We start from the raw sequence: 16,658 nt of genomic DNA, 5'->3' as shown, positions 1-16,658 counted from the left end.
TGACCCAGTGGGGTGACAGAGGCCTGTCAGGTGATCATGTTTCTGGGCCCCGGCAGCCTTGGCCTATAGCAGCATAGCTAAGATGTGACCTAATGATTAGACGACTCCCCCAGTATGATAATTTGTCTGTCAATGATAGTAACTGGAACTACAGAATTAGTAACAATAAGCTTTTTCAAAGAGGTAGGTTTTAAGCCTAATTTTAAAAGTAGAGATGGAGTCAGCCTCCCGTACCTGGACAGGGAGCTGATTCCATAGCAGGGGGGCATGGTAGCTAAATGCTCGGGCCCCCATTCTACTCCTAGAGACTCTGGGGACCACAAGTAGACCAGCATTCTGAGAGCGGAGCGGTCTATTGGGCTGGTAAGGTGTCATTAGCTCCTCCGGGTAGGATGGAGCTAGGCCTCTGAGGACCTTGTAGGTCAAAAGAAAGGTTTTAAAAATTATTCTAGTTCTGATTCCTTCCGATGAAGAAAAAGAAAATTGCCCAACACATTTTTATTGCCATTGATTACGTGTCTCTCCATGCTGAAAAGTTAGTCCATGCATTTGTTACTTCCAGGCTGGACTATTGTAATTCTTTATTTATTTCTTTATTTTCCTTCTTCTGACCTACAAGGTCCTCAGAGGCCTAGCTCCATCCTACATGAGCCTGGTCCTGCTCATGGTTTCTTCCTGTTAAAGGGGAGTTTTTCCTTGCCACTGTTGCTTGTTTGGGGTCAGGCCCTGGGATTCTGGAAAGCACCTAGAAACAATTTTTAATTGTAAAAGACGCTATATAAATAAAAATTGATTGAATTGATTGATGGGCTGAAGGCACTGTTGCAGAAGAAGAAGCAAAGGCAGATGAGAATGGCTGGCCAAGGCAGCAATGGAGAGGATCCAGATGACGAAGGGGAAACAGAGGATGATGATGAAGATGGAGACTACTGGCGGGAGCAGCAGGAGAAGCTGGAGAGAGAAAGAAAGGCCATCATGGAAGATGATGTCTGGTAGCAGATGAGAAGACTCGTCTACTGAAAGAGAAGGAGAGGAAGATGGAAGATCTGAGGCGGGAGAGGAAGGCCCAGTACAAAATTGCAGCCAAAGTCCCGGTGAGCTAATTTCTGTATCGTAACATCTGGAGCAGCCACATGAAACCCAGAACGGGTTTGATCCATTGTCCAACAATTAGATCATGGAGAGTAAACTCCTGGTTGGAGGGAAGAACATCATGGATCACACCAATGAGCAGCAGAGAATGGTGGAGCTGAAAGCAGGAAATTGCTGAACAGGTACATCAAATGCTGGCCAACATTTTGAAGGGGATCTCCTCACACGGTCACATTTCCTCTGTGTGAAAATGTCTTTGTGTCCAGAGATGTCAAGCATGCAGGATGCAGCAGCAGATGGAGAGTCGCTATGAAGAGACGCTGGAGCTGAAGGTGACTTACAGCTCTCTGCAGCAGCAGGTTGACATCAAGACCAAAAAATTGAAAGAGGTGGCTGCTGCTAGCTGCTCGGCATTAGTTGCACACGTGTTCGTATTCTTTTTTAACTGTTTGTTTTAAATTAAACTTTTGTTCTTCATCCTAAAAGCTGTTTATGAAACTTCAAGCTATGGAGGTTGAACTTCAGGACACAAAGGAGGCTCACAGCAAAGAGTGGCAGGACCTGGAACACAACCAGAATAAGCTAACCAGAGACCTGAAACTGAAGTGAGTCTGCTCACACCCTCTCACGCACGCCAACACCCAACACATACTTGGACTTTGGATTCCCGGTGATTCCTGAATTGTTCCATCCTAAAAATATTCCTGGTCAGCAACTATTGAAGCTAAAGGTCAATCTTTGAGCGCTACGGTATATCGCAGCCACCAGATAGGCTGGCATAGAACGCGCACTCTTCAGATCTCTTCAAATGAGGGCAGCACGCTTTGTTTCTGACCTGATCTTTCTGGGTTTTTCAATGGGATGGCACCTCACACAGCAGAACCAGCATGCTGGAACTCTCTCCCGTTCCAGTCTTCGCCATTCAGCTGTATCCCTCTTCTTCTCTGCCAGCCTGCTTCAGCCACCATTCGCTCCTCTTCTGCCACAGCCATCTGGATATTGTCTTTGCCTGCTTGACCAGCTTGACCTTTCCCTGACCCCAAGCATTCCTTGTGCTCTCCACAGCAATTGCAACTAACATTCATTGGTAGATTCCAGGCCTTCCAAACCATATGTTTCATTCATATGTTTGTCTTTCAGGCATTTGATCATTGAGAACTTAATTACCGTTGAGGTGAAGAACAGAACACTCAACCGAGCTTTCTGGGACAAGGACAGCGAAACCTGGAAACTGAAGCCCACCACGTGGTCCATGTTTTTATTGAAATTGTAGCAGCATTTGATACTGGCATGATCTCATTTGAACCCAGAAGAGCCAATAAAGAGGCTTAAATCCTTCTTAGGACCAGTTGCATTTGTTCTATTTGATTACATTATGACAATTCAAAAGGTTTTATTTTTTTACACAATGAACAAAAACTAGTTAGCATCGCATGACCCGACCCATGTCTGCCAACGGCTATAAGAGGCCCGTCTATCAACGCGCCCTCGCGGCCATGAAGACCAGCTCTGTCGGCAGATACAGAGTAAGCTGAGGCGTGTCCTCACGACCTCACACCACCATCATCATTGTTTGTTCCAGATGTTGATGGAGGACGCCCTGCACAATAGGGACGAGATCGAAATTGACGCCTCAACCATGTCCGAGCCCTGGACCCCATCCGCCACCATCAGGAGCAGCCTGAAAACACCAAAGTCTGGGTGAGCAGGCTGCTGCCGTTCTTCTCCAGCTGCTAACACGTTTCTGTAAATCACTGAGAGACAATCTTGATCGTCACAGATGTCATATAAATCGAGTCGCAGTGAGTCATTCTCTCTATACTTTCAGTTGATCCAGGAAAGGAAGGTCATCGCAGAGTTCAGTCTCTTCCCTCGGCAGCGCCAGCCCAAGATCTCCTCTGTACCCGCAGCCCTGAGGTTTGGTGCCCAAATGATGGCTGCCACAGCTAATCTCACCGCCATCCAGCGCAACTCCAGTCGTTGCAAGTCATTTTTTGTTTTTTTTATTTCTGCTAAATATAACAAAGCCCCTGAAAATGTAATGCCTGCTTCTGCTGTGTCTGAAGGTGCTCAGCCCTCCAGGCCATGCTCATTCTGGGAGGGGAGCGTCATCCAAGAGTCTTCATCCGTTCTAACGGACCGTTTGGGAGCTCCTTTGATCACATTTGGAGCTTCAGTCACCTGGTTGTTGGGTTGGTTAGGAGCCATGTGTGAAACAAGCTTTGTGGCGCTACATCTCCTGCGTTCAGTACGATCCGACACTGCTGCAGCTTTTATTTCAGACCTTCTTAGTGTCAGTGTTCCCACCGAGGCCTTCGGGGAATCCCGCCACTTCCGCGAGAGCATCCTGAACCTTGGACTCAAGAGTGAACCAGAAAGCACGCAGACTCGCGCTCGATTGATAGGTGGCAGAAAACACAGAAGCAGTTACCTGGGCCACCGAGAATCCAGACAATGAGTCAGGAGGTCCAGAATCAGACAGGAAGTCTCCCATCAAGCTGTCAGAGAGCAGCTGGGAGAGGAGAAGACATGGAGAAAGGTGGGACATCATCCTTGTGTCAAAAAAGTCACCTCAGCAAGGCTCCACTAGGCTTTAGGAAAGTGCAGATTCTGTGCGTGGTGGAGCAGTGGGACAATGAGGACAGTAAGGACTCGTCACAGCGCAGGTAAATATGGAGGATTTTAATCTGTACATGACTTAGAAGCAGGACAGCATCAGCACACACTAACTCAGATGGGCCATTTCCATTGGTTGGCAGGAGGCTCCTCTATCAGCGGTTCCCATGGTTTCCAAGTCAACATCTTCCTGGACAGAGCCAACTCACACTCTGCCTACACACACACACACACACATACACAGACACATTATTCATCAGAACACACTATTCATGGCAAAAGATTAGTATTTGCTGGTATATTCAAGATGTAGAAGAGGCACAAAGTCCAAGAGGACATGAGAAATGTGAGATGGATCAACACTGCTGGTGTCCAGGAACCGTCCACGAAGTACAGCAGCCAAAACAAATGAGTGAAGCCATTGCCAACTCGCCTGGAAAATGACTTCTTCAATCTGGCCACAGTTAATCTTCTCCTCCAGCTTCTGAACATCAGGCTCCTGTGAACAGACCGTGTCAGATATCTAGCACTTTATCCTGGGTGCGCACACACACAGACACACACACACACACACACACACACAGACAGACACACACACACACACACACACACACACACACACACACACGTCCTGACAGAGGAAGACAGAAGTCCCATTCATTATATGTCCCATTAGATTGTCCCCTAAGGTGTTTTAATTTCCTCCTGCTTCGTTGCTGCTCTCTTCCTAACAACAGTCCAGTGACCACTGGGGCCCTCCCAGCAGGTGTCCTCACCGTCTCTACGTGCTGTAGCCTGTCCTTGATCAGCTGTTCGGTGTACTTCCTGTAGGCTGCATCCTGCGGCATAGTCTGCACTGAGCCCAGGATCTTTGAGTAGAGTATGGCCAGACGCTGACGGGAGAGAGGCCGCGGCACCAAAGCTTAGGAACGGTGGAATTCAATCATGAGTCTCAACAATAATCAGTCCAACTCACCTCATGGGCATTATGGGAAACAGCCAGGCCCACCAGGCCAGTCGTCTGCAACAAGAGGACCAGAGTGACTGAGATTATTCTGTCCACAGAGAAAGGTAACCATGGAAACACTTTATATTAGCAGTGGTTCGAAGAGGGGAAGTCTTGAAATAACAGACTAAGAGGTTCCGTGGTGCTGCTGCTGCCTTCAAAGGTTCTACTGGCACTGAAACTCAGTTATCAAAATGATCTTATTTCAACTATATCCATTATCAGGAGAGTTTTGGAATAGCGGTCATGTATTTGCAGGAGTGAACTGTTTAAGAGACTGTGTTTTTAACCTGAAGGCTAAAATAAAACATGTAGAAGAATATTGTCAACATCATGACTCAAACCTGATCGTCACTTTATTAGTTAGCTTACAAGCTTTATCAAGCATCTTTTCTTCTCAACAGCCGGAATTATTTGGTTTTTGTCCCATACAGGCACTTGATCGGTACATATGAAAAGATTAAGCACTTTTCTAACTAAACCACCGCTCTTACATATTAAGGGTAAAGACTAGCGATGCTACCACAACAGCTAACGCCAGCAAACACGCAGCTTATTGAGAGCGGACACTCAGCACGCCACAAAACTGCACAATCAACCTGTACTTGGTGATTACATTCATTAAGTTACACGCGTCAACTTTGTTACAATTTAATCAACATGACCTCTGTTCGTACCTTTTTAATCAGCCCTGCCATTCTTCTTCTGATGCCACTTCCGGCTGCTTTAAATGACGTCACAATCAGTGGCGACTTAGACGAACTATAAATATTTTAGAACGAGATTTTTTATTTTGGTGGTACTCCCACCACAACAAATAACTTCCATCAAGGGTGTTCCAACCCATTATTATTTTAATATGACATTTTTTTCAGCCATGCATAATTTTTGAAATGTTATTTTAAAATACGATCTCCATGTAATCATGAAAAATATGTGATTCGATTTACAGTATTTATATTTCAAGGGAAAAAACACAGGTGGTAAAGACTGTTAAAGTTTAATGACACAAAACAGGAACATTGGCAGCTATTATGACAAATAAAAGTCTATTTCATAAGGTGTGGCCGAAACCCACATCAATCTACAGTGTGTAAAAAATATGTATAAAAATATATTACAAATCTGAAGTATTTACAAAGACCTTCTCTACACAAGTCTACACTGAGTTAGTTTTTGTCTAATCTGGCCTAGAACAAATTACATGTCTTCTACTAACTAATAATTCAGTCACTACACTCCCAGGATCCTCTGGGAGACAGGAGGTCCCGTTTAGCTGGAACTGAAGATCCAGTCAGAAGAACATCCTGCATGAAAAAACCCAAAACGTAAATATAAAGACATGAACTGCACACGTAGAGAGGAACACAGGTGCCCTCTCACCGGTAAATGTTGGGGTCCAGCAGGACAGCAGTGTCTGTCGGCAGTTTGGACAAGTGGACCACCTTGGTCTTCTGCTGGATACGTTCACTTTCATTCACCCACACGTCTGGAAGTCTGACACACACACAAATGTGATTAATATGATAATTATCATCTTTGAAAGCATTTTAATGGACTCACATGTCCTCGGGGGTCCAGTGTAACAACACCTTCACTTTCCCTGAATCCTCTTTTCTTCTGGCTATCACCTAAAAACACAAATCCAGTTTGAACCCAACAAGCGCGCACGCGCAGGTGCGTGTGTGTGTGTGTCTAGGCACCGTGCTGTGAAACACCACGCTGTGTCCGTTGCCCAGGCTCTCAATGTGCGTTGCCAGGTTGAGGCAGATTGCTCGGTGGCGGATGGCGTCCATGGTCTGAGCATCAAAGAAGTCATGAGGTCGGGCTGGAAATGAAGGAAAAGACCTGAATAAAGTAATAAAACTAGCAATAAACTAGAGAGAAGGAGCCCAGGATGTGTTTACTGAGGACGTACGAAGGGAGCGTTTCTGTTTGTTCTTCAGTTTCCTCCTCTTGTTCAGGCCGGCCTTGGACGGAGACTCCTCCTTCAGCCTGCCCTGACTGGACACCCTGGAGGAGCTCTGGGAGCTGAAGTGTGTGGGGACGTGCCGCGCCAACCCTCCCTGTGAAGCGAAGGTGGCGTTGCAGCCGCCCACCACGCACTGTAGAGACAGCAGCATTAATCAACACAACCCAGGACGGCGGCCACCTGCTGGAGCAACTCTGAACCTTCTCACCTTGAAGGGCTTGTCTCCGCTGTGGGTCAGCATGTGTCTCTGCAGCCAGCTCTGACTGGTGGAGGGGGTGTTGTAAACCTTACAGCCTTTCCACAGACACACAAACACCTGCAGGGGACACACACGGTCATGTGATTGATATTTATAAACCTCCCCAACAAATGCACAGAGGACAGGACACTTACCCCTCCCCTCTGTCCATCCACGTGGGTGTTCCTGATGTGTTCGGCCAGGTCAGGACTGCTGGGAAACTGCAGCTGACAGTTGTCCCAGCAGCAGGTGTAGCTCAGAGACTTGCCACCGGGTGCTGCCGAACTGCTCCCCACTGGCAAGCCGCCATTCAGTAAAGCAGGAGTGGAGCGTCCACTGGACGCCGTGCTGTCCATGTCCATCAGCATGCTGCCGATACTGCAGGAGTAAATACACATGTTAAAGATACAACACAGCAGCTGGACATGTATTTAAAACAAACACACACTACCACTATCGCAGTGAAAATATCCACCGATGAGACTCTGGTTAATTGGAATAACTACAGCAATAAAAGCAGCTGGTGTGAAACCAGTCGTGACGCTGTTAACCAGTTGTTCCACCAGTGGAATAGAAGGGGATGCGGGGGGGGGGTTAACCCTGAGATGGGTTCTATGTTGGTCACAGTTAGTCATCTGCTGTGAGGAGCAGCACCATGGGTGTTCACTGTCAGTTTTGCCCTGCTGATGCTTTCCTCCACACATTTAGGTGATTTTCCAGGCTGAACGTATCAGTTTCTGTTCTTCTCTATGGCCTGAAGGGGAATTTTACTGTCCTCACACCGAAAAAGGGTATATAAAAATAACTTCCTGCCTGGTTTTCTCATCAATGCTTCTCAGGATGGACAGGGATCTTGTTTTTAAAAATGGACCAATTGTGTCCCACATGGAAGATGACGGTTAGCGTGAGCGTTGGGATCCTCAGGGGTCATTTGGAGGTTGTGAAGGTGGCTTTTAAAGCACCTCGGTGTGGATCTCCTGCTCCACAACACTATTAATGGGTGTGTGTGAGTGAGCAGCGACTTGCTTCATGCTCAGAGGTGCAACTCCTGTTGTCCTCATGCTGCTGGGGACTAAAACCACTCCTCTCTGCTCCTCTATTTCCATTAATCCATCAACACTTTGGCTGGCTATCATGCCTGAACTCTGGTTGCCCGGCAGAGCCACACGAGGTTTCCAGCTGACTGCTGGCCACCACTGGGAGCTCCCAGTTCAAAGGCACTACTTTCACTAACCTGTCCTCCGAATCCATCCGGCTCAGCGGCTCTCCGTCCGAGGAGGTCCGCTCCACGCTGGCCCGCCTCTTGGTCCCCAACTCGACCCTCTCTGGGGTCTTTCCTGGCTCGCACGGCGCCGAGGAGAACACGTTTTCCCCGTCCCTTTGTTCTTGTGCGGACTCGCTGCTCCGCGCTAAGCTGCTCCGTGCGCGACTTTTCCCCGGTTCGCAGAGTTTGAGAGCGGCCTCTGCCTCGTACCCCTCCGTTTTATCGCCCGGTGGCGTCGTTTGAGTCCCCGCTTGTCGAGCAGGAGACCTATTGTCGGCTGGTACCGCGGCCGCATCACGACCCCCGCTCCCGTCCATTCCTGCAGGGCTCTCGTGGCTGTCGCCCGGTTCCTGTTCGTGGTCAGGTACGGCCCGTCTCTCCCCGCCTGTTCCCGCCGCTTCGCTGCTTCTGTCCGGCCCACGGGTCGACTCAGACTCGGCTTCGGCGCCGTCACTCGTCATTTGTGCCATGCCGCTACTTTGCGTGGGGTTGAAGTCCCGTGAAGTTGTCGCGGAGCCGGACCGTCCTCCTCCGCTTCAACAGACAACACGGTGGGGGGCGGGATGACGTCACGAGGCCGCGTGGATGGAGCTCGTCTATTGGACACACGTCACACTCTGACCCCGTTACACGACGCTAACCACAGACCCGCTGTCACTTTAAGGTCCTATCTAAATGTAGTCCACGACGGTTCAAATACCTTTAAAATTGTATTGTTTTACAATTTGAGGCAGGAAAGCTGACATTTCCGTCGTGGTGTTTATACGTAGTAGAAAATGATTTCCGGTGTATGAAACGCACAGAAAACTGATACCAACCAAACGGACATCATTTTCTCTGCCTGTTACAATCAAGGCAACGTTGTTAAGGGGATTGTTTGAAGCTTGCCATGTCGTTGTGTTCACATTTACTTCAGGCGTTTAAATATCCTGATTTGGAAATTACTTTCGCTCCTCGGAGTGACACCTCTTCGTCAGCGTTGAGGGTCTTTGGCATTGTGGTCTCACAGTTCCACGTGTTCCGACAAACATAAAAATGTTGCAACTATCAAAAGTGCTGAAAAGGCACTTTCTTCCACGTTTGTGCTTCCAATCCACGACACGAACCCCACCGTGACGTGGCTTTACGTCCACGTTCGTCCGGACTCCAGCATCTAAGGACGGGAACCCTGACACGTGGTCCCACAAGCGGACCGGTGACTTTGTGACCGACACAGCATACAAACCTACCGACTGTTCAATTAGATGTGTGGCTGAACGTTTGGGTTGGGGTCTTCTGCGATTATAGATATAACGTAGGTGGGCAGAACATTGCTGGGTCCGTGTTGTAACCGTGGTTATAACAGCACCACCGAGGAGCTACAGTAGTAATAGCAGCAGAGCAGCAGGAGTAATAAGTTCTGACCGGTATTGACAAAAGAGATCACATAACTCCTGTACTGGCGTCTGTTCATTGGCTGCCCATTAAATTTAGAATCATTTTTAAAACCCTTTTTTTGACCTACAAGGTCCTCAGAGGCCTAGCTCCATCCTACCTGGAGGAGCTAGTGACACCTTACCAGCCCAATAGACCACTCCGCTCTCAGAATGCTGGTCTAATTGTGGTCCCCAGAGTTTCTAGGAGTAGAACGGGGGGCCGAGCATTTAGCTACCAGGGCCCCCTGCTATGGAACCAGCTCCCTGTCCAGGTACGGGAGGCTGACTCCATCTCTACAATTTCCATTTTCATATTTTTAAAAAGCTCCAGGGAGCCACTAGGGCGGTGCTAAAGAGCCGCGGGTTGCCGACCCCTGTCCTAGACAAACAAATTATCATACTTAGGGGGCGTCTAATTATTAGGTAAACATCTTATGCTGCTATAGGCTGCTATTCTTCAGACCTGTCACCCTGCTGGGTCATGGCTGCCTCTCCTCTCCTCCGTTTTCCTTGCCACTGTTGCTTGTTGGGGGTTAGGCCCTGGGATTCTGTAAAGCGCCTAGAAACAATTTTGATTGTAAAACTACGCTATACAAAATAAAGATTGATTTGATTTGATTTAGTAATAATAGCAGCTGCAGCAGCAGAGCTGTAGTCGTGATAATAGTAGCAGCAGCATTAAAGACAGCAACACATTTTAGGAACATCAACATTTATTTCACATGATAGAAAACGAATGGGGTATGAACTTTTTGCATATAGACCCTAATAATATTAATAATAACCTCTGGTAGTTGTAATATTCACTCTTTCCTTGTGTACATAAATTATGCTATCTTGTTTTGCTTTTGTACATTTTATACATCTCTTTAAACCTCTTTTTGTATCTCTGAGCTCAAGAGTCCTACTTATTGCTTCGTACGTGTGCTGATTCTTCTCCGTGTGGTGTTTTCAGCCGCGTCAGCATGAATCTTAAAAAGCAGGAAAGCCTTCACAAGCATGTCACACACCAAAACATAAACAACTACATCGTCTGCATAAATGTCCTTCTGTCGGGAAAAGGAAGTGAGTAGCAGCATGAAGTGGCACCTGGTTGAAGTCGAACGTGGTGGCATGTAGGCTTGTGATCTCGTAGATTTCGAGATCTTTGAAGTCTGTGACCGGTGCAAAAGATAAGAAAATAGAAAGGAAATCCAAGCGGTTGAACTTCAAGAGCATCAGTGGTCACTTTGGGCTGGAAATAAAGCACTGCATGGGTTGAGTTTTGGTGTGTAGCCGCAGATGTGTGCCCCCCACTCCCAACGCGTCCACATACGTCCTTGGCAGAATCTGGAGAAGAGCTGGACCAGACCGAAAACCCGGTTTGGTCCTCGAGCAGGAACGTAAATTCTGTTCAGCCTCAACGGCTGCAGGCATGTCCCACTCGCTGCCTTTTATGGACTTGGCTCTGCTAATATTGGCGAAACAGACGCAGGTACTTTTACAGCATCTCATTTTAAGGCCAGATCTGATGGAAAGCCTCCTCGCTGCTCTTCTGTAACACACCCCATCATCCAGAACCACTCTGTCCCGCAAAGACAAACTTCCCTGCGGTCAAAACACAACTGCGTCCCCATTGGATTCTAACTTCTGATCAAGTCATTGGCTGCAAAACCAAAAGGCACTTCCATCCCAGGTAGAAACAGGCTCGCAGCCTGACAACCAGCCTGACCAGGGGCTTCTGTCTGACTTCCCTGGTCAGGAAGCACCAAACTAAAGATCAAATCATCATCATCCTCACTTCTCACACTATCACTCATTTCCTTTGCATTTTTTTCCACGTTGCCCAAAAGGAAGTTGTGTTTTTCCACCTAAATGTTGAACCTGTTGCTATAATTGGCTCTGATTCTTGTACCAGCCTAACCCCCAACCTTAAATCCCCCATTATTACACATCCAGAGGGAATCAAACCAGTAACCTCATTGTTTCCTGCTCGGCTCACACCGGGGTGGGATGCAAAAGGCCTTAAAGAGGAGAAAAGGAAGCTTGTCATGATCACCTCATGATGCATCTAAGGCAGGAAAAATGGTTCCACCAGAATGACATTTAAAAACATCTCCTTAAAAAACAAGTTTGGCCTTTAAAAGATCATAAAACGGGGTTTCCTTTAAAAGCCAAGCGCGGTTAGCACGCAGCTCGCCCGCTTAGCCCCCACACACTGATGGGAACACGCTTGTGTGGCATCTAAAAGTGTAGAAAGACAAAGAGTGAATTCCACTGTTACAAACATGCCTCCTGGAGATGAGTGGAGTGGAAGCGGCGCGGCCCGACACGGGGATTTGGGACGTTACTAGAACCTTTTCTGTATCAGAAGTCTCTGTTTGGATGCTTTCACAGTGTGACGACCACGTGGCGGTTTGGGGGCAGATGTGGCTCCACAGTGATGTGCCAGGAAAAGCGCCACCATCCTCAGGCTCTCCCTGTGGTGCCAAAGTGGTTCTGATGGGAAGTGCAGGGATCGCTGAAGCATGCTAAGTGCAGGGTGGCTACATCTTGGTTTGCTGGGACGCCGTGGTGGAGGTCAGGCCCCCGGTGCCGCTCATGTGTCGCCGCTCACCAAGGTGAGCGTCTGTGCTGCAGCAAGAGGAAGGGCAGACGCAGGAAATGATTTTAGAACCAGACACCGTGAGTGATGTCACAGCAGGAGAGAATGCAGCTGAAGCCCAGCGGGACACACAGGTGACTGTTAATGCGTTAAGAGTGCACAATGCTAAGCTGGTAGGTAAAGTTCACTCAGTAGAAAACGTTTGAAATCCTCGAAGATGTCCCCCGTATGGAAATTTTTACTACACATCAATATCTGATCTCGCCCGATTATTTTTGTAGTTTCCCATCGTGGCCACTAGGGGACAGCATCATCCGGAGTCCGAACTAACCTACAGCTGCCGCTTCTCTATTACAGAAGTAGATCCATACAGGAGATCTATACGGTAGAGCTATACAGTAGATCCATACAGGAGATCTATACGGTAGAGCTACACAGTAGATCCATACAAGAGATCTATCCAGTAGAGCTACACAGTAGATCCATACAAGAGATCTATCCAGTAGAGCTACACAGTAGATCCATACAGTACATGAACACAGTGGTGTATGGTGGAGGAACTCATCTCTTACAAGTCAACAGGTTGTTGTTGTTGTGTTTCTTGTCGTCGCCTCTGTGGGAGGGGGCGCTCAACCTCTGCTCCAGACTCTCGTCTCTGAAGGTCCCGTCTGCGTCCTCCTCCCTCAGCTCAGGGCTCAGAGTCTCTGCTTCTGGAGTCTGGAAGCTACCAGGAGGAGGGAGAGGAACAGCATGCTGAGGCTGCATCTGTCTTTGTTTCACACTCACACACACGTGCGCGCACACACACACACACCTGTTGTCTGTGGTGTTTGTAGCTGAGCTGGTCAGGTCTTGCTCTCTGCTCTCGTCATCGTCAAAGGGTTGGAGGTTGACAAACTCCACAGTCTGAGGCTTCGGGGCCAAGTCTAGAATCACCACCGTCTGACTGTCACAGAGCTGAAACACACAGACACACACACAGCTGTTACAATCTTCTGCCATCAGGATTTTTAGGGTAAAAGTGAAATTACATATCCGGTAAAATCTGATAAGATATCGGTGCACTGCTCCATCCTGGCTCAGCCCAGGAGAGCAACAGGATTCACAGAAACTCTGGTTTGGCAGGTCAGGATATAGTTCCTGTTTTTACTTGGGGGCGCTGGCAGCCGGTCAGGTCAGGTTCGTTGGTGCTGCTTCAGTGACCAAAAAACCCTTTTAAAACTTGTAACTGGTTGAAGTGGGAGCACTGGCCAGACAAGCAGCCACACCTCCTCTGTAGAGTGTTAGCTGGTGTGGAGATGCAGACCAGTGTGGCCCAGCAACTCCCATGTGTGTGGACCCTGTGGATCAGGCCACTTTGTTCAGAATCCTCAATGATCAATCAGGCTGGTTCAGATACAATAACCCAGCGAGCAGCAACCCAGTGATCCTGCGACTCAGTGATCCAAGCCTGTTGAAGCAGACCCTGTTCAAATTGGAGTGGGACCAACGTACATAGTTGGGGCTGGAACCTACAAGAGCAGCTTCAGAGTTTGAAGGTGGAAACCCGAACTGTGTCCAAACTCAACTGGATCACTTCCAAAACATCACTAAGGAAACCCACAATGAAAAGGTGGGAATCCAATCCAGGAATATCAGAAGATGCCAAAGCCGGAAGGATGTCGACAATCATCAAGTCTCTGGACCTGTCACATGGGTCAGTAAGATGAGTTAGTCACATGGGCCAGTAACTGAGTTGGTCAGATGGGCTGGTCACATGACTCAGTGTAGTGAGTTGGCCACATGGGGCGGTAACATTTGCCGGTCACGAGGGCCAGTAACGTGAGTTGGTCAGATGGGCCGGTCACATGGATCAGTAACGTTTGTGATCACATGGGTCAGACACATGGGTCAGTAACATCTGCCAGTCACATGGGTCAGTAACATGAGTTGGTCACATGGGTCAGTAACATGAGTTGGTCACCCATGGGCTGGTCACAAGGGGCCGGTCAAATGGGCTGGTAACATTTGCCAGTCACGAGGGCCAGTAACGTGAGTTGGTCACATGGGTCGTCACATGGGCTAGTGACATGGGTCAGTAACATTTGCGGTCACATGGGTCAGACACATGGGTCGGTAACATTTGCTGGTCATAAGGGCCAGTAACATGAGTTGGTCACATGGGCCGGTCACAGGGGTTAGTAACACGAGTTGGCCACATGGGTCAGTAAGGTGAGTTGGTCACATGGGTCGTCACGTGGGCTAGTCACATGGCTGGTAACATTTGGCGGTCATGTAGGCCAGTAACATGAGTTGATCACATGGGTCGTTATATAAGATGGTCGCATGAGTTGGTCTCATGGGTCGTCACATGGGTCAGTAACACGAGTTGGTCACATGGGACGATCACATGGCTCAGTACACAGGATATGACATCACAACATGCTGATTTGAAAGGGAGAGAAGTGACATCTGACAGGAGCTGCAGGTTCCTGAACTCAAAGGAGACCACAGACATGTCGATGGGCATGCCTTAATAACTACACACACAGGAAGGAGTTCTGGAGAGGTTTTTAATGGTCTTCCTCAAACCTACCTGCTTCTGAAGGCCACCAGGCTCCTTCACGCCGTCCTGCTGCACCTTCTCATCCTCAGCTTTAACTCCTCCTGGTTGTTTCTCTTCCTGCAGCTAAACAGATCATGTAAGAAGTTGATCTCCTCTCAAAAGTGTCACCCATAAATATGACCCACATACTGGATCCAACCATCTGAGAACCAAATGTAAAAGACCCAGGTGGGCTGTGGAACCTTTGGGAAGTTGGTTCTGTGTGAGTCACCTGTAGTTGCTGCAGAGCGGCCTCAAGCTCCAGAGGATCCGCACCAGAGCCTCCGTCTGCCGGCAGTCGAGTCTGCAGGTGTACAGAAAGCAGCTTTAGATCTTCTAATTGTCAGTGCAGCAGAAGTAAAAGATTTGAATATTAATGACACCCTCCAACTGATGGAACTGCATCAGGTGTTCCTGTGATCACCTGCAGGATGAAGGGATTGTCTTTATTAAAGGAGGCCGAGCGGGACGGCGGCTCTCTCTTCTTCTCTCGGAGAGATGAAGCCTCCTGGTTTCTCCTCATCCTCTCGAGCTGCTCCTCAACACTCATCCTTGTCCTGCCCACCTCTCGCTCTCCAAACCCCACCTGATCCAGCGCACTCCTGGGCCGGTCCTGCACACAGGTATCAGGTCATCAGTCACTCTGACCTCTGTTTCAGATTTTCCTCCCACAAACATTTGACCTCTACACAAGTGCTTCACATGCAGGAATCCCATTAGTGTGACACATTTAAAGAGTGCAACAATGGAAAAGTCTGTGTAGTCCTGGGATGAGATCCTGAATGAACCCAACCGTGGGATCCTGACTGAACCCAACCGTGAGATCTTGAATGAACCCGACCGTGAGATTCAATCGGGACCCGACCGTGAGATCCTGAATAAATCCGACCATGAGATCCTGAATGAATCCAACCGTGAGATCCTGACTGAACCCGACCGTGAGATTCAGTCGGCATCCGACCGTGAGATCCTGTCGGAACCCGACCGCGAAATCCTGAATCCAACCGTGAGATCCTGTCGGAACTCAAACGTGAGATTCGGTCGGGACCCAATCATGAGGTCCTGACAGAACCCGACCGTGAGATCCTGTTGGAACCCAACCTTGAGATCACGCCAGTGGGGCAAAGGGAACACCGCAAAACTTAAAACAAAACCAGAGTTTTGGGCAGAAAGAGAGACGCTGGAGTCTGGTCGTCACATGGAGACTTGTGATGTAAGAATGAGTCCTGGAGCCGGGAGTTGTCTGTCCTGACCTGACTTTCCCCAGAACAGAGGCTTCACTTCATCACCACTCTGATAAAGGAGGACAACACCTACTGATCTGGGTTCAGACCTCCTGGTCTTCCTCAGGGTGACATAGGAGGCGATGGTGCAAGACTCAGGAGAGCCGATGGGAGATTTAGTCCTGGGAGGAACGATGCCCACTGGGTAGGGGGGCGCTGTTGGACAGACAGATGGAAACCTTTCAGACCAACTGCTGTCGGACAAGCAGACTGATATTCTGATAGTTAATCTGGGATTATTCCTGCTGTAATGTCTTCTCCACTCAGAAGATGCTGCTACAGAACCTTTTGAGACAACAGCCTCTTTACTCTCAGCAGAGGTCTCCGTCTTTTCTCTGTCCTCGCCGTTATTGGCCTCGTCCACTTCCTCCTTGACGGTGGTCAGCTCAGGCTCGCTCTTGTACAACCGGTAATCTGGAGCTTGCTGTGCACATAAGAGAGTTTTTAGGTCGATTTTAAGTCATTTCTGCTCATAGCAGAGCTGATGGAGTGAATGACCGACTGAATGGATGAATGAGAGGGTCAGCGGGGGTTTAATCGGATTCTGATGATCAGCATGAAGGTTCTGTGATGAAGGCTGGAGGTGATAAAACCAAAGTGGAGA

At 48.5% G+C, this 16,658-nt stretch overlaps 4 protein-coding genes across 13 annotated transcripts in view; 1 reads left to right on the top strand and 3 right to left on the bottom strand.

The window, feature by feature from the left end:
• The first annotated feature begins 726 nt into the window (after window positions 1-726).
• LOC115246676 (kinesin-like protein KIF3B) lies at window positions 727-2,872 on the top strand. Its single transcript, XM_029825719.1, has 5 exons — window positions 727-1,094; window positions 1,175-1,274; window positions 1,359-1,481; window positions 1,579-1,697; window positions 2,233-2,872. Exons 3-5 carry the CDS (start codon window positions 1,377-1,379, stop codon window positions 2,363-2,365), a joined length of 357 nt encoding a protein of 118 aa, XP_029681579.1. The 5' UTR covers window positions 727-1,094; window positions 1,175-1,274; window positions 1,359-1,376; the 3' UTR covers window positions 2,366-2,872.
• An 887-nt stretch (window positions 2,873-3,759) lies between these two features.
• On the bottom strand, window positions 3,760-5,484 carry ndufa5 (NADH:ubiquinone oxidoreductase subunit A5). The gene is made up of 5 exons (XM_011613128.2): window positions 5,392-5,484; window positions 4,685-4,729; window positions 4,485-4,601; window positions 4,142-4,207; window positions 3,760-3,924 (listed from the first exon to the last, which is right to left on the bottom strand). Exons 1-5 carry the CDS (start codon window positions 5,410-5,412, stop codon window positions 3,823-3,825), a joined length of 351 nt encoding a protein of 116 aa, XP_011611430.1. The 5' UTR covers window positions 5,413-5,484; the 3' UTR covers window positions 3,760-3,822.
• A 214-nt stretch (window positions 5,485-5,698) lies between these two features.
• On the bottom strand, window positions 5,699-8,761 carry LOC101064263 (zinc finger protein aebp2-like). Its single transcript, XM_003972636.3, has 8 exons — window positions 8,159-8,761; window positions 7,080-7,302; window positions 6,895-7,002; window positions 6,633-6,819; window positions 6,418-6,542; window positions 6,278-6,345; window positions 6,098-6,211; window positions 5,699-6,021 (listed from the first exon to the last, which is right to left on the bottom strand). Exons 1-8 carry the CDS (start codon window positions 8,656-8,658, stop codon window positions 6,009-6,011), a joined length of 1,338 nt encoding a protein of 445 aa, XP_003972685.1. The 5' UTR covers window positions 8,659-8,761; the 3' UTR covers window positions 5,699-6,008.
• A 1,537-nt stretch (window positions 8,762-10,298) lies between these two features.
• The window catches only part of plekha5 (pleckstrin homology domain containing, family A member 5), a 43,243-nt gene continuing 36,883 nt past the window's right edge, over window positions 10,299-16,658 (bottom strand). For 6 of the 10 annotated variants that reach the window (XM_029825407.1, XM_029825410.1, XM_029825412.1 and 3 more), the window contains 7 exons: window positions 16,089-16,478; window positions 15,196-15,384; window positions 15,004-15,075; window positions 14,763-14,855; window positions 13,002-13,144; window positions 12,760-12,911; window positions 10,299-12,216 (listed from right to left, as the gene is read on the bottom strand). In XM_029825407.1, coding sequence (XP_029681267.1) covers window positions 12,182-12,216; window positions 12,760-12,911; window positions 13,002-13,144; window positions 14,763-14,855; window positions 15,004-15,075; window positions 15,196-15,384; window positions 16,089-16,478 — 1,074 coding nt within the window. In that variant the 3' untranslated portion in view covers window positions 10,299-12,181. The remainder of the gene's footprint in view (window positions 12,217-12,759; window positions 12,912-13,001; window positions 13,145-14,762; window positions 14,856-15,003; window positions 15,076-15,195; window positions 15,385-16,088; window positions 16,479-16,658) is intronic. The other 4 variants (XM_029825411.1, XM_029825414.1, XM_029825416.1 and 1 more) reach the window with 2 other exon arrangements.

The sequence above is a fragment of the Takifugu rubripes genome, chromosome 18, assembly GCF_901000725.2.
Source record: "Takifugu rubripes chromosome 18, fTakRub1.2, whole genome shotgun sequence".
In the NCBI taxonomy this organism is placed as follows: Eukaryota; Metazoa; Chordata; class Actinopteri; order Tetraodontiformes; family Tetraodontidae; genus Takifugu; species Takifugu rubripes.
This window is presented reverse-complemented; position numbering and strand designations above follow the sequence as displayed.

Bases quoted from the DNA above. Each gene is read 5' to 3' on its own strand.
- LOC115246676 (XM_029825719.1), top strand. From the start codon at position 1,377: ATGCAGCAGCAGATGGAGAGTCGCTATGAAGAGACGCTGGAGCTGAAG. The intron at 1,482-1,578 runs GTGGCTGCTGCT...TCATCCTAAAAG, and splicing joins AGACCAAAAAATTGAAAGAG to CTGTTTATGAAACTTCAAGC. The intron at 1,698-2,232 runs GTGAGTCTGCTC...TTTGTCTTTCAG, and splicing joins ACCAGAGACCTGAAACTGAA to GCATTTGATCATTGAGAACT.
- ndufa5 (XM_011613128.2), bottom strand. From the start codon at position 5,412: ATGGCAGGGCTGATTAAAAAG. The intron at 4,730-5,391 runs GTACGAACAGAG...CTCTTGTTGCAG, and splicing joins TGGCAGGGCTGATTAAAAAG to ACGACTGGCCTGGTGGGCCT. The intron at 4,208-4,484 runs GTGAGGACACCT...GTCTGTTCACAG, and splicing joins GGCTACAGCACGTAGAGACG to GAGCCTGATGTTCAGAAGCT.
- LOC101064263 (XM_003972636.3), bottom strand. From the start codon at position 8,658: ATGGCACAAATGACGAGTGACGGCGCCGAAGCCGAGTCTGAGTCGACC. The intron at 7,003-7,079 runs GTAAGTGTCCTG...TGTCCCCTGCAG, and splicing joins TGGATGGACAGAGGGGAGGG to GTGTTTGTGTGTCTGTGGAA. The intron at 6,820-6,894 runs GTGAGAAGGTTC...CTGTCTCTACAG, and splicing joins GCGGAGACAAGCCCTTCAAG to TGCGTGGTGGGCGGCTGCAA.